The sequence below is a fragment of the Mizuhopecten yessoensis genome, unplaced genomic scaffold (assembly GCF_002113885.1).
Source record: "Mizuhopecten yessoensis strain PY_sf001 unplaced genomic scaffold, ASM211388v2 scaffold10317, whole genome shotgun sequence".
Taxonomy (NCBI): Eukaryota; Metazoa; Mollusca; class Bivalvia; order Pectinida; family Pectinidae; genus Mizuhopecten; species Mizuhopecten yessoensis.
In genome coordinates this window covers 177,845-194,069 of record NW_018408486.1, presented here as the reverse complement: position 1 = coordinate 194,069, position 16,225 = coordinate 177,845, and the positions used below count along the sequence as shown (strand labels likewise).

Genomic DNA, 16,225 nt, shown 5'->3' with positions numbered 1-16,225 from the left:
ACTTCCGGTATAAATAATAAAAGTCCCGAAGCAAATATTCTAAACCAAAACCGGAAAAACAGGTGCGTAAAATATATCCGGACCAGCTTAGTGGTCAAGAAAGGGATAACCAGTTTACTCATATTCCGGACAAAAAATCGAAAAGAAAAAAGAAAACCAAAAACTCAGTAGGTTTCTCTGTTTATAATTTTTGTTTTGAGTCTTTTTTATATCTTGTTTCGACCTTTTCCTTTTTTTTAACATCCGCAATAGTCCGTCTCCGGAACCACCTCTATGCATTAACAAGGCATGACATAAATTACATTTTTGTTCTCTATTTATGTTAAGAATACAATATTTCGTTTTCAAAAAATATTTTGTTAATTTTTATTGTATTATTATGATTTGATTATCAGGTCGAATAAATTTCTCAATGAATCGTCATTGGGTCGCCCGCACCGGAAACGAACCATTGACGGAAGGAAGGCATGTGTTTTGGCGCTACCGTCATTCATTAAGAATTTTGTTGAATATTGACAAAGATTTGACTACATAAGGTCAGTTGAAATCTAGGATTGTATAGTATAAGTATATTTGATCGTTTTTAAACAGATTTCATAAGCTGATTGTGCGTTTTATGGTCGGATTTGAGATCATGATTTGTTCACGTGTGTCGCCATGCACAGACATTTTCTTTTGCGTGTTTTTGCCGGCAGCTGTAATTTTTCATGTTGATCTGAGTTCGACCCAACTGAATTAACTCGATATTTAGACAATTTTTATTGTTATTTTGAGTTTTTAATTGAACAAGTTACCCTTTTTACTTGCCGATTAAGTGGTAATCCGGATACTAAGCGGTGAATGTCGCATGCTGACGTCAATTCAATCAAATCGCCATTTTATTTAGCGGGATGGACACTGAAACAATGATATTTATACAATGGATCTATTTAAATGTCATAGATGTGTTTTCGATCGTGTATTTTTGTCCAGTGTACAGTGTCATTTATGAAATCATTAAAAAAATATTTTGGGGAAAAAAATCACATTTTAGCTATTAATAGCTTTCATCAAATTTAAGCCTACTTTGACTATAATATGTACCGATTTATTTAAAAATTACGATGACTTGATTATAGTTATTTTGATTATTTGATATGAAAGAAACTGATTATTTTTGCAAATCTACTTCTTTTTGGTGAATGAGTAAGCGATGTGACGAAATTGTATATTTCTTTATGTCACTTCACCCAGGTAGTTTTGCCTATCGATAGAGTGTATACACTGCATCGAATAGGTTACAATTTCGTCACATTGTACATTGTGTTTTAAGTAACATTTCGATGTTCTGCGATATCAATGTTTATATTATTCCAAAATAACTATTTTCTCTGGTTAAGATAAATTATTTGGCATAGATAGAGAGAACATCCCTGCCATTTTGTCTTTTTGGAAAATGTCCAACCAGGTGTGGCATCTGGTATATATCTGTAAGGTACTGATCATGAGTTGACTTCACTTTGAAGATTAAGACTCAGGCAGGTTTATGCGGGCTATTTATAAACTAATGTTTTATTAAATGTTGAAATTCTTGGATATTATCTGTAAGCACTCGGAAGGTAGTATGTTCCATTGTGATATATTTCTTAAAAACATACCTTTTAAGAGATTCACTGTCATCTCTGATGATTTCTAATGTTTTTGAAGAGTTCGTTGATTTTTGGGTTCAATGAATGAAGGGTCAGTGTTTGTTACCGGGCCATGAACTATTTTGTATAGTAGTATTCAGCACTTCAATAGTGTTTTCTTGTATAACTCATTTACCCCTGAAGACACATTTGAACTCTTCCAATTCAAAGGTTGGAATAGTTTATTATGAAATTTCAGGGGTGAATGAGTTAATGAAGCTTGTCCACATTAACTTATCATACATGTCTAGAAAGGTTATTTTTCTGTCAGCACACTGTACCAATACAAATATTATCGGTGATTTGTTGTGTGAATACATTAATAAAGTAGTGTTACGAAACAGGGTAGATTTTGTCAACTATGTTTGTTTTTCGTCGCCCAAGATTTTGTTGAAGATTTACTGTATGTATGGGGAAATTTACACAAAAAGTAATTATATAAGACGGAAACTGTCCGTAGAAGCATTCCAGTTGATAGCTTAGGCCAGACAAAAAAATATGTGTGTTTCCTGTAACATATTTAGGGTAGGTAGGACAGGACACTTGGTAGGTAACACATTTTATTTTAACAAATAATTTTAAGTGGTTGATATAGAAGAATGATCTTGACTTTACCAGTACTTCTTAGAAAATTGCCCTACAAAGTTTTGGGTAGGCACTAGGGGTGTCACAATATGCCAAGAGTGTATCACGATATATTACAATACAAAATGAATATATTGTGATACATCCCAATATATTGTCATAGGACGGATGTGCTCAATTTTATAATAAGTTGTCAGAATATTATCAAACTTAATCATATATAATATGGATTACATAGATTTAAGATTTTTGTCGGACCAACCATCGATTACAAAACTTTCACTTTTAAAAGCCTGCTTTATGCTTGTTGGCATTTCTGTTCGAATTTGTAATAATTTGAAAAGTTAAAACACAAAGCAGATAAATAAAAATATACTTTTGAAAAATATTGCGATACAGCAATATTTCATCTCTGTATTACGATAAACCTGTGTCGTGCATTATACCTGTTTTCCAATATATTGTGACAGCCCTACTAGGCGCAAAAAAAATAGAGTAGTCAGGGTTAACGGAAAGACTATATTTTTTGTTTGGTCTAAAAAAAGAAATTTGAACAGTGTCTATTGAACCGACACCCTGCCTCTGTGATGTGTTTTACTGTTTATATAATATATATGTATTCATGTGCAGCAAATATCACCTAATAATTTATATTTACAGAATAAACATGCCTTCAGACGCAAAAAAGAAGAGAGATCAGAAGAAGAAAGATGCTGCAAAGCGTGGAAAGAAGAGGACAACAGAAAATGGAGAAGATGGTGAAAACGAACAAGAAACGAACGGAGTGGCAACAAATGGAGCTTCAAGTAAGAACCTACCAATAAATAAAACCTGGATTACCAGAAACCAAACAATATTTGTATTGCAATAACATAACGAAGACCATGCATATTAAGTATGTGAGAGGTCTGTATTTTTAACTTGTGTTGACTTATATTTATCATAAAATCATAATGAATAATCAGTTTGTAATCGTAAGTAGTAAACGGATCGATGATCAATACATCAATAGACAGAGTTGTTAACTATAATAAACATTAGGTTTCGTTCTTTTATCAGAAATGGATATCAAGCAAATTTAATGCATTTTTATCATTCATCTAGTATAAATCATAGAATATATGACTAACATACAAGCAAACTTTACATGAGAGACTTCAATTTCAATGATGATGAACCGATTATGGAGTTTGTAATCGACAATCGGAATCAGAAAGGGCAAACCGATTGATTTTCGATAATAATCAATCATCAGTCCATCACTAGTTTATATGAATATTTACCAATATAAGAATAACTTGCAGGTTGAATTCAAATATCTTGATGAATCCTTTTCTCTTCCAGATGGTGTACATGAAATAACAAGTGAGATGATGGAAATGGACTTGAAAGCTAAGCACAGATCTGTAACGGGAGTGTTAGCATCTCATCCCGATAGTCGTGATGTCCATATACATAACTTATCTCTCACCTTCCATGGAGCTGAGCTAATTGTCGACACACGTCTAGAACTTAATGTGGGGCGGCGATATGGGCTGATTGGTTTGAATGGATGTGGTAAGCTAACACTGATTTATCTAGTTTATTAGTATTTCCTATTACAGTAGATTTTTCTTATTTTGGGCCCAAATTTGTGCTCAATGAGAAATAATGTTATTTATTGTTCAACAATTTTTCTAGCAGTTGAAAGAACTCAGTATTCTAAATTTATTTTTATGACGCAAATAAAACAGATTTTGGGATAATCAATATTTCTAGTCCTATTGGCAAAAAAAATATTTCCAGAAGATGAGAAATCCCCCTGCCTTTGCATTTTCCAGAATATTTACACCCTCCCCCCCCCCCCCCCCCCCATTTTGCATTTTGAGTTCATTTTCCAGAAATTTGAAGGCACTTTGCTTCATTCCCACAATAGTATAACAACAAATTATCTGTAAGTAGACCTATATTATTGACTGTTTCAAATTACAATTTTCAAGAAACATCTACGTGTTTAAATATTGTCAGAACTAGAATCGACCTTTAATATTAATCTATTTCACTTAACTCAAAATTAATTATCTACAGGAAAGTCCTCCTTGTTGTTTGCTCTGGAGTGTCGAGAGGTGCCCGTACCTGATCACGTGGACATCTTTCACCTGAGTCGTGAGATGCCACCCAGCGATAAAACAGCCCTGCAGTGTGTGATCGAGGTGGATAAGGAACGTCTGAAGCTGGAACATGAGGCTGAGGTCTTGGCAAGTCAGGACACTGAAGGTATTAGTCAGATAGTCACAACAGACATGTTAGGGGGTAGAGGTGCTGTGCTTCCCACAGAAAAATATAGAAATCTGTCCTTAAAATGGTACGTTGTGTTTGCATTGGAGAAGTTAAAATCAAAGGAAATTGCGGCCCAAAATTTTTCTGGGGCCATTTTAGAGTCAAAAGTTCGCATCATTCCCAGATGGAAAATGTTGGTGCTATTTTTCCAAAATCTCCGTAACATTTCACAATCTAAACAAATTGTAAATCTCGGCTTGTAAATTTAAATGACAATTCAACCACCAATTTAAGATAGGAAATCAGGATTTGTTACAAGGCCGTCATTAGCCTCTGACCAGCACTCCTTTGCACTGACGTTTAAATTGATGTTAATATGTTATTTTGTCTTGCAGAATCCCATGAGCGTCTGATGGACGTTTACGACAGATTGGAGGATATGGATGCCGACAAAGCCGAGGCACGTGCAGGGTATCTCCTTTTTGGTCTGGGTTTCACAAAGGAGATGCAGCATACCAAGGTGAAAAATTTCTCCGGAGGCTGGCGGATGAGGATAGCCCTGGCCAGGGCCCTTTATATTAAACCCTCACTGCTTCTACTTGACGAGCCCACGAACCACCTCGATCTTCAGGCCTGTGTCTGGCTTGAAGAAGAACTTCAAGCGTGAGTTTCGTAGCAGCCATTTTGGAAGAATACAAAAGTGCACATGTATAATGTAGGAATTGGGCTGATAAGCTTGAAAAGTTTAGTCTGAACCAGTTATGTAAAAAATAAATTGTAATTAAGGTAACAGTGTTCCCAAAAGAACCTAGATGAGGGTTTTCCATCCCCAAAACAATTGGTTGTGCCCCAAGTTTTCAACAATTGCCCTATATATGTAACTAGGTACTTAGGGGTACAGAATCATGAAAATGTATCAAATATACCCCCGAATCAGTGGGAACATTGGGTAAGGATTGGCATCAAGTTGAAATATATTACCATTGTCAATAATAACACTCAATTTCATGAAGTTATCATTTCAAGTTCTTTTCTACAGAGGTGTTTCGCATGAATCTCATCTCATCATGAATTTGTACAAGATTGTCGTCCAAAAATTTGAGCATTTAAAAAGATAAACAACCAAAACAATTGCAATTGAATAGGAATAGTACATCCCTCACAATAGCAAAATCAGATAAAATACCTCAAAAAGTAAAGTAACTCTAGGCCAGGGCTAAAACCTTTCTCTTGCCTCATATTAAAGATATAATGGAGCACATAATCCCTAGTCAAAAAGAATGAAAAACAGGAAGTGGAACTTTCATCATTATGACTGATACAGCTGTACTGTTTTACCTTGAATACAGGTATGTTTAACTCATTCACCCCTGAAATTTCATAATGGACTATTCCAACCTTTGAATTGGAGGAGTTCAAATGTGTCTTCAGGGGTGAATGAGTTAACTGGTTTAAGTCTTGTGCAAGCCAATGGTTTCTGACTAGCTATCACAATTCCTTTCAGATACAAACGAATATTAGTGGTCATATCTCACTCCCAGGATTTCATGAACGGCGTCTGCAACACCATCATCCACTTCCATCAACAGAAGCTGAAATATTTTGGAGTAAGTGAAGAATTGTGATTAATAGAATCTTCCAAAACCATATCCAGCAGACAAATCTCAACCCAAGGGGGAATATTGTTGATTGTCTAACCTGTGGCTTGGTTTGGCCCAAGGGTTAGAATTATATATGAGAATCTCGTGCTGAAGGGCAAGATTTCTCTGGCATACTTCGCACAGAAATGGATGATTGTTTTTCCCCATTATATCAATGTCCACAAGGTTTCTCTACTTGTTTGAAAAGGCTTTGAATCGAAGGATTGTTCCAATTTTCATTTCAATTTTGAAAATAACTAAATGTAACACTTTTAAATTTGGTCTGAAGTATCTTCTGATTCAAAGACATTACATACAATAACATTAATTCAACTTTTATGATTAATGTTAGGTGTTTCTAAATTTTTATGACTTATAACTGAGGCAAGGACCTAAACCATGGTCAAATTATATCAAATTTATTATTTCGTTGCTGAGCTAAGTTTTATTTCTGTTGCCAGGGTAACTACGACGCATACATTCAGACACGATTTGAATTGGAAGAAAATCAACAAAAACGTTACAAGTGGGAACAGGACCAAATCTCTCATATGAAGGTCAGTCTTGGGTCTTGGTGTCGACAATCTCTGATTTTGAGAAGAAGAAAAAATATTATTCAAACACAAAAAATATATTTGAAACTAACGTTTCATATTTGCCAAGTGAAATAAAATGATGAAGGATCAAAGTCATCATGTTATTTGCAGTGTATAGATTTCAAAAGGGATAGTTTAAGTTAATAAAACAAGTTAAAAGTTAAATGGTCAAATACAGGGAACGATGATGACATAAAAGGCCGAGGTAGAGTGTCTTGTTCCCCGACTTTGTCGGGTTGTAGCTCCGACACGGTGCTCGAAACTCGGAAGCGATATAATTTTACCTGAGTTCCCTGAATGACCTATCAAAACAAAACAATGTCTGTTTTCTAAACATCAATGTATCATAATTTAGGAACCCATCATTCAACAATTATCCAGTATACTGTTTAATATTATAGAACCTCTAAGGTCAGTCAGGAGAACAAGGGCTTTATATCAGGGGTCTAATATAAATGTTATTATTTGCATAGAGGGCCTCGGAGAAAAATAAAATTTTGGATGGTCAAAAGTGCCTGCCATTTTCAGTCTGGACAGTTATACTACATATATACTATGCAATCAAAAAGGTGAATGGAAATTTGCGAACTAAAATTTCTGCAAATACATTATTAAAATAATACTGCAGGAAGTCTGAATCAACTTAGCAATTGCAATGGTTCATTTAAGAACGATGATGACATAAAAGGCCGAGGTAGAGTGTCTTGTTCCCCGACTTGGTCGGGTTGTAGCTCTGACACGGTGCTCGAAACTCGGAAGCGATATAATTTTACCCGAGTTCTTCTTTATGGTGACTGTAAGTCACTGTACTGTGATCCTGGGTTGCGGTATGGCTTATATTAAAAAGGGATGGTTTTGAGAGACTTTGTAGAACCTTTTCTAGTTTTCAAACCAAGTTTTGTTCTCAATATTCATAGAAATAAGCAGATGATATCCTTACTATCATAATTCTAGTTGGTTAAAATTTCATATTTCAAAAACTTGTCTGCAGACAGATTTTGCAAGTGTGCTCCTTCCAGCAGGTTTAGGAAATTTACACTCATACTGACATAAAAGCTATTGGCTGTAGGTGTCTGGTATAAAGTGAAATTGAACACCCCTGAAAAAAGCCCAAAAGCACATGAAAAGGAAGTGTAGATATTTAACTCATTCACCCTTGAAGACACATTTGAACTCATCCAATTCAAATGTTGGAATAGTCCATGAAGAAATTTCAAGGGTGAATGAGTTAAGGACAGTTTGAAGGACTATGATGAAACCTGCTTTGACTTACTACTGTTTCGAGGCAGTGCCGAGTAAAGACTCGCGGTAAAACGCTGATGTTTTATACTCTGGCATCATGCTCGAAAAAAGAAGCGATTTGAGTCCTGGTAGAATCAGCAGATTTATTTGTTACATGATTTATTTAGGGGAAGGATTTTGATAGAATCAGAACAGTGCTGTTGATTGGAGGGGTAAATAGTAAAGCTGTTGTTGTATGATGTGTGTTTTCTGTTCCCAGAATTACATCGCCAGATTTGGACACGGTAGTGCCAAACTGGCTAGACAAGCGCAGAGTAAAGAAAAGACGTTAAAGAAAATGGTGGATGGTGGTCTAACGGAGAGAGTTGGCGCCGATAAGGTAAATTTCAAATTTCATTCATGAGGCAAAACTAAGTTATTTAAAACTTTCAATCAATTTCATAGAATTGTTTTTTTTAATAGAGACAAGGCCATGAAAATGAGATTAGGTCAATTTATATTTCAGTCAGGAGGTGAATTTTCATTATATACAGCATTGCATCAACTCTTACAAAAGTATTTTGAAATAATTGGGAAGCCATAATGATAAGATAAGGACTGAAATACTTACGTTGGTGCCATTCGTATAAACAATATTCCATCAACTTGGGTAAAAAAAAAATTAAAAAAAATAGTCCAAGCCAAAAGGACAAGATGAGGACTAAACATTTTGCTTTACAGCAATCGTTGTTGTTAGTGAAGCTTCATACAGCTGACTCCAGACATTTAACGGAACTGTGAAATGATTGAAATATCTTGTTTTACAGACGATGACATTCTACTTCCCGAGCTGTGGTAAAATCCCACCGCCAATCATTATGGTACAACATGTCAGCTTCAAGTACGCAGACAACAAGGTGAGATTTGATTCCTAGAAATAAGGGTTCCTCCTAGATGTCACATTTTCATTTATAAAACTAAAATTAAAATGGAAATTGTAACGTTAACCCTTTCACCCCTAGGTATGTAACTTTAGTAGACTCTGCCTTGCACTGATCTGGATGAGTCCATTACAGTTTACAATAGTGAAAGGTTTAACCTAGCTGTTAAGCATGATCATTTATAAGATCTATGTGTTGGCCTGTGCTTATTACCCTGCTAAATTGCAGTAAATGCAAAAAAAAATGTGTCAATTTCCTTTCTGTGAAAATTTATCCTTTTTCATCACTGGACGGTATGATGGAAAGTGATTGATATTTTAACCAGCATAGACCTAATAAAAAATAATTGTTTGTTGAATTCAGACTAATTCTGTAGTGTGAAAATGTGCAAGTTCTGAGTTTAATCTATAAAGACATACTTTCAATTAAAATTACATTTCATTTAAAGCCGGAAATCTACAAGAATCTAGACTTTGGAATTGATCTTGACACTAAGGTGGCCTTGGTGGGACCGAACGGTGCTGGAAAATCTACGCTACTCAAACTGATCGCTGGCGAGGTAAGGCATTGCTGAAAGATAACGGAAGTAATGATCGAATAAAGTGTTAGTTTGAATTTAATTACATTAGTGAGAGTCTTGCTTTTGGTCAACCAAGCACAAAATGTACTTATTAAACCAACATTTAACAAAGTCTCAAACTAAGTACTACTCAAGGGTAGCTTTCGACTACCTCCTGGTTGCCTTTTACAGCCCTTACTGAGATTAGTAGGGTGCTTCAGACTAGTCTGGCTATTCAGTCATGTGACCTAGGGATTATCCCTAAGTTGTGTGACTGAATCAGGCTGGTGGTGGCGTAGCGCCCTCGGTCTTGGTTCAGGTCTGGACTAGTGGACGCGATGTAGATGGGCTCTTTGACCCCTCTCTGGAACAAAATGGACTGTTCACCATTGAAGTATGAAATACCAGTTCATAATATTGATGCTTTGTATTGCTGTATTAAATCTTTGATCCTTCCTCCTGAAAACTTTCTTTCAATTTCTGACACACTTTTTATGTGCTCTCTGTTCATTCGTAATTTGGTCTTCCACAGTTAATACCAACCGATGGACTCATTCGACGACACTCACATTTGAAGATTGGACGTTATCATCAGGTAAAGAATTCTATCTTCTATCTTCTAATCTCGCAGCGATTAACCTCAGAGGTGAAAATCTCTGTTGACTTTTCTGAGGGTTAACATGCATCAGTTAACCATCTATCATATTTCAGGGGGGGAGGGGGGGGGGGGGGGGGGGTTNTTCCTGTAGTCATGTGTACTGCTCAAGAGTTTAGAGTTTGCTTTCCCTGTTGTCAAGTGTACTGGTATTATTCGTATTTCTTGGTAGCAAAATGCTTCATTTGGTCACAAAAAATATGTGTAAAAAGTTTCAAGTAATGAAGAAGTGACTTTGGATGAAAACAAATCAGAATTTCAAAAATATCAATTCAATATAATGGAACTAGTAAGGACCCTGTGAGCTATAAAGCAAATTCAGAGAATTCTAATGACTCCAGAACCTTAGGAGAAGTTACCATGAAGACATGTTTTTTTCGATCAATTTAGTAAATATGAAAGGTTGGTTAGATCAAACCAGGAAATGTTTATATGGGATGGGTCATGTATGAGGTAAAGTATACCCTACTGCAAGGATTTTTTTAGATTATTTTTAGAAAATTCCCAGAAAGTTCTGTTAGGTATGAGGAAATGATTCATCCTCATATTTCCAATGCTGTTTAATTTGATGGTGGAAATAGGTTTCCGTCATCCATATGACATTACTAAAGTTAAGAAAAATGCTTTATCTCGATTAAAACAGTTATATAAGAGTCATGAATTACTGTTTGAAAGTATCAAATGAACCTTGACATGTACTTGGGTACCTTAACAGGTGAAATTTGTGATGAATTGTACGGTACATTTGTATCATGAGATGTGCTGTTCTGGTGTCAACCCTGAATGTATTGATGTCCTCGCCAGAATAGAAGGAATTTAAATGTAGGGCATTCCTTCTCCCATGAGGTAATTACATGATAAAGCAGTAGAATAGTTCTACTGCAGAGGACATTTTGAGTCGAGGATATACAACCGTTCAAGGATATTAATACAAACATTCTCTACTACTGAGCCTTCTACTCTACATTGAATGTTTCTTTTTTTCCAGCACTTACAAGAACAGTTAGACCTAGACATGACTGCCCTGGATTGGATGTTAAAGTGTTACCCAGATGTCAAGGAGCGAGAGGAAATGAGAAAAATCATCGGCCGATACGGTCTGTCAGGAATGCAACAGGTACAGACACTCGTACTGATCATTTCAGGAAGACCTGTTGTTCGAGTAACGCCAAAAAAAAATCTTAACCTTATCTCAAATTATATAATTGATTTGGTTGTGTTTGTCATTTTCTTGGTCACATAATTAAAATTGCACAATATTTTTTGCTGTGCAGCACATCTTCAGTAGAACTTGGTTTAACTTGATCAATTTTATAGTCGAACAATCATCTTTAATCAAATGATTCATATAGCCCCAAGCCTTTGCAAATTTGCTGACAACTATTTTTATTTTCAAACATACATTTGTAGTAGAAAATTAATAAATCTAAATCTATTGTATTTGATCATTGCAGGTTTGCCCTATCAGAAATCTGTCGGATGGCCAGAGATGTCGTGTGATATTTGCATGGTTAGCGTGGCAGAACCCACATCTATTGATGTTGGACGAACCTACCAACCATTTGGACATTGAGACCATCGATGCACTGGCAGAGGCAATCAATGACTTTGATGGCGGCCTCATGTTAGTTAGCCACGACTTCAGACTTATATCACAGGTAAATGTTTTAGCCACGACTTCAGACTTATATCACAGTTAATGTTTTAGCCACGACTTCAGACTTATATCACAGGTAAATGCTTTAGCCCTGACATCAGACTTATATCACAGTTAAATGTTTTTGCCATGACATCAGATTTATATCACAGGTAAATGTTTTAGCCACGACTTCAGACTTGTATAACAGGTAAATGTACATGTTTTAGCCACAACTACAGACTTGTATCACAGGTAAATGTTTTTAGCCACGACATCGGACTTATATCGGAGGTAAATGTTTTTAGCCACGATATCGGAAGTAAATGTTTTAGCCACGACTTCAGACTTATATCACAGGTAAATGTTTTAGCCATGACATCAGACTTATATCGGAGGTAAATGTTTTTAGCCACGACATTGGACTTATATCGGAGGTAAATGTTTTTAGCCACGATATCGGAGGTAAATGTTTTAGCCACGACTTCAGACTTATATCACAGGTAAATGTTTTAGCCTTGACATCAGACTTATATCACAGGTAAATGTTGTAGCCACGACTTCAGACTTATATCACAGGTAAATGTTTTGGCCACGACTAAAGACTTATATCACAGGTAAATGTTTTGGCCACGACTACAGACTTATATCACAGGTAAATGTTTTGGCCACGACTTCAGACTTATATCACAGGTCAATGTTTTGGCCACGACTACAGACTTGTATAACAGGTAAATGTACATGTTTTAGCCCCGACTTCAGACTTGTATAACAGGTAAATGTACATGTTTAAGCCACGACTACAGACTTGTATAACAGGTAAATGTTTTAGCCACGACAGACTTATATCAGAGGTAAATAATTTTAGCCACGACATCGGACTTATATCGGAGGTAAATGTTTTTAGCCACGACTACAGACTTATATCACAGGTAAATGTTTTTAGCCACGACTTACGACTTACAGTTTTGTTCAAGTTTTTAACAAATTTTCATTATCTTACATGTATGAGGTAATTGGGGTAGATACTAATCTCTTTGCCAGTGTAGTATCTGTCACTTTGTCGTGCTGTAGTAAAAAGCTTGTGTACAAGGTATCTAGTAAAACCCCTGAACAAACTCTGTGTATATTTTACGCTTGATAAAATTGATTAGGTTTTTGTGGCTTCTTGTCAAGGATTAAGGGTCAAAGATCACACTTGACCACTTCTGAAGCAGAAAAAGTTGTGTACAAGACATATATATATAAAACCCCTAACAGATTCAGTTTCAACTATAGTGAAATGATTTAAAGTGTAACATGGTACACCTTTGAGCATATAAATGATCCAAAATCTCCAGCAGCTATCGAAAATCATACATTTGAGTGAAAGGGATACTATGCACTGCATACAATAAAAGGATCCCTCTCGGACCTACTTATTTCAAATTTTCTTGAATGGTGTTCAGGGGAGATTCTCAAATCTGTATTAAAGATGAAATGTAAAATCTCTCTTATACTTCAGGTTACATTTACGTATCCCGGTTAAAATAGTTTAGGTAGCTCAGAAATATTCCACGATAACCAAATGCACTAGGAACGAACTATAGGCAGAGCTTAGAAATGCACAGTTTTGAAGAATAAATAACAATATGTAAAGAATGATGTGTCCTTTCACGCATCCACTAAATTATACAACGTATGTTAAAATCTATGTGTGGCTTAACCTTGTTTTATAAAGAAATAACACAAACTAGCAATGGTCAGCATTTTAGTTTCGGTCAGGCACATCTGAACCCCACGATCTTCATGTGCCGAATATTCCTGAGGTCAGCCTCAGTTCTGATCTGTGCCTGTCATTTTTTTTCTGGTTTAAACCGTTTCAACTAGTTGAACCGGATACGCGAAAGGGACCTTATATTAGGTGTCAGTATGATCAGAAAATCATTCTTACTCATTCCAGGTTGTCGAGGAAATTTGGATATGTGAGAAACAGACAGTTACGAAATGGGAAGGAGATATATTCGCGTACAAGCAGATGTTGACACAGATTGTGAAGAAGGACAATGCAAAGCTTGCAAAACTACAACAGACGCAGAAAAAATGATGACGGACATTTTTTAGGAACTGAAATTTAGGACAAATGTATCTGCACCATGGAAACATCAGAAATATGTTTGAAACTTTTGTTTCCATGAGTTTAACTCGTTTATTGGAGGACCTGGATAAGATCTCTGATGTGATAAATACTTTGAACAATTTGGCCGTTCCGTATTGTTGATATGACAGATTGTTTTTACCAAGACACTTGAGCTGTTAGCAATATATAGATATATATCTGCAAATGCATGGTAAAATGATGAATATTTTCTAATTCTGAAAATTCATACCAGTAAAGACAATACAAAGTACACGAGTCTGACTGACAGGTCTAGTTCTAACATGGGTACTGTATGGCAAACAAAAAGATCTGCTACAATGACCTCTAGTAGATGTCTGGAAGCGTGATTTAGCATTTACACTAGGATTTAGCCCGTTGTATCTTTACAAGTTCTAGTGAAACCATAGCGGTCATTTGCTCTGGTGTTCCGTTATAATTTACAGTCAAGTATTTAAAAAGCATTTTTCATTTGGCTGCATTTACAAATTGCTTGGAACTAAGGTAAGTGTCCCAGACGAAATACTCGTTTAGATTGCTCTTGTTTGCTTTTAAAGAAACTCTACCCTGTAGGATGGAGTGTTTTTGCTGAACAAAATCAAAGGATTATAAAGATTTGATCCATTGTGTAACATTCTGTACTATTTAAAATGACATATTTGTTTTTATTTATTTTCATCTGTTGATTACCCATATTGGTGAATATTTTGACATTTAATGTTCCGAAAATTGGAACTGATTCCTAAAGCTTGTTCAAAAGGTAATGCTGATTCCATGTTGTGTATAAACTCCATAACTGAAATCATTAAAAATCAATTTCATGGTCGAGTAGTCGCATGAATCGTAGCACAGAAGGATGATTCTTTTTAAATGTCTGCATGTGTAAAAATGAGTTTCCGTCCTCAACATTCATGCTCTGAAGAAGTTTTTGTTGGAATAAACTGAAATATAACGAGTTTTGAAACCAATTTAGTAATTGATTGATTTACAAATTATATTTGATAGCTTTACAAAAAAGTTGTTGTTTCACTCTGTTTTAACTTTAATCCCACGAACAGCTTAATTCGAACGGCAAATATACATTAAAATAGAGAGTTATCTTTGAAATATTGGACATGACAAGAAACGTTACTTTCATTTGTCTCACCAATAATGCGATTTACATCTAGTGGTTTACTCTACCTTGATTTACATATGTATATATAAAGTACACACTTCATGGTACTTTTTTCTCTCGTCTTCAATGAAGACTTTTTGTGTCGCTGCATTTTTACAAACTGATGTAAATTACGATTTTTAAGATAATACATGTATTCAGTTTTAATTAATTTATATTTCCCAACAACCACAACCCCAGTTTATGAAAGAATTCTAGACTTCATCAGCTTCAAATGATTGTAGATAAAGAAATCTGTATTGGATTTTTGGGGTTGGTATATTTGGAGCAAGTGTTGGTAGTAAAATGTAGCTGAATATATGAGATTTCTCTTTCATAGAAATTTCATTGTTTTCTCCACTATTTAGAAACAAATTGGCATCAGTAAAAAAACTTCTTGTTTTTGAAGTCCACGAATCAAAGCCAGATGGCTTGTTCAAGGCAGGACTTTGAGAGAAAGTCATAGCAATGTTTCTAGCAATCGCAGAAATAGTTTGACAATTGTGCTTTTAAATTATGGTATTGGAACTTTTAAACTCAATGCAATTCAGTGCATTATGTTTTCAGTACATTGTACCTATGAATGGGCAAAAGGACGTGAATTTTATTTTGGAACTGCATTTTGTTGTATGCATATTTTGTACATTGAAGCGTGTAACTTATTTGCACTATCATGAACAAAAATAGTTTTGAAAAACAAAACAAAAATGATGGAGAGAAAAACAAAACAAAAATGATGGAGAGACCAAATTCATAGTAAATTTGCTTTCAAAATGTTCCACATTTATGGTATAAAGGTTTTCTGTATCTTGTTAATTACAGCATACAGGTATCAGAGTTGAAAATAACTGATTTCTAAATGTACCTCCGGAGTTTTCTAAAGGTGAAGATAGGTGTTAACAGATTTAATAATTTACCATCTACACAGGTGGATTTAAATGTCCTCTGAGGAATAACCATCAATATACATAAAATATTGAGGGCACAGTGACTGACTGTGGCTCGGACAGAAGACCAGTTTGTATATTTATTAATGTGATTTCAGAATTCTTGCTGGTAACAACCAATACAAGTCTTAAAGTGACATTCAGATCTTGTAGGTTATAACACAGTACTGTCTTCAAGTTTAGGCCATTTTATGAGGACAGCAGTGTAGATCGACTTTTGTCGGAT

General features: G+C 35.3%; 1 protein-coding gene across 1 annotated transcript; it reads left to right on the top strand.

The window, feature by feature from the left end:
- The first annotated feature begins 436 nt into the window (after positions 1 to 436).
- On the top strand, positions 437 to 15,797 carry LOC110460095 (ATP-binding cassette sub-family F member 2-like). The gene is made up of 14 exons (XM_021512813.1): positions 437 to 536; positions 2,913 to 3,058; positions 3,597 to 3,809; positions 4,320 to 4,508; positions 4,907 to 5,174; positions 6,016 to 6,118; positions 6,613 to 6,708; positions 8,249 to 8,368; positions 8,796 to 8,885; positions 9,358 to 9,468; positions 10,001 to 10,063; positions 11,112 to 11,240; positions 11,578 to 11,781; positions 13,702 to 15,797. The coding sequence occupies exons 2-14, from the start codon at positions 2,920 to 2,922 to the stop codon at positions 13,843 to 13,845; spliced, it is 1,869 nt and encodes a 622-aa protein (XP_021368488.1). The 5' UTR covers positions 437 to 536; positions 2,913 to 2,919; the 3' UTR covers positions 13,846 to 15,797.
- The last annotated feature ends 428 nt before the right edge of the window (positions 15,798 to 16,225 follow it).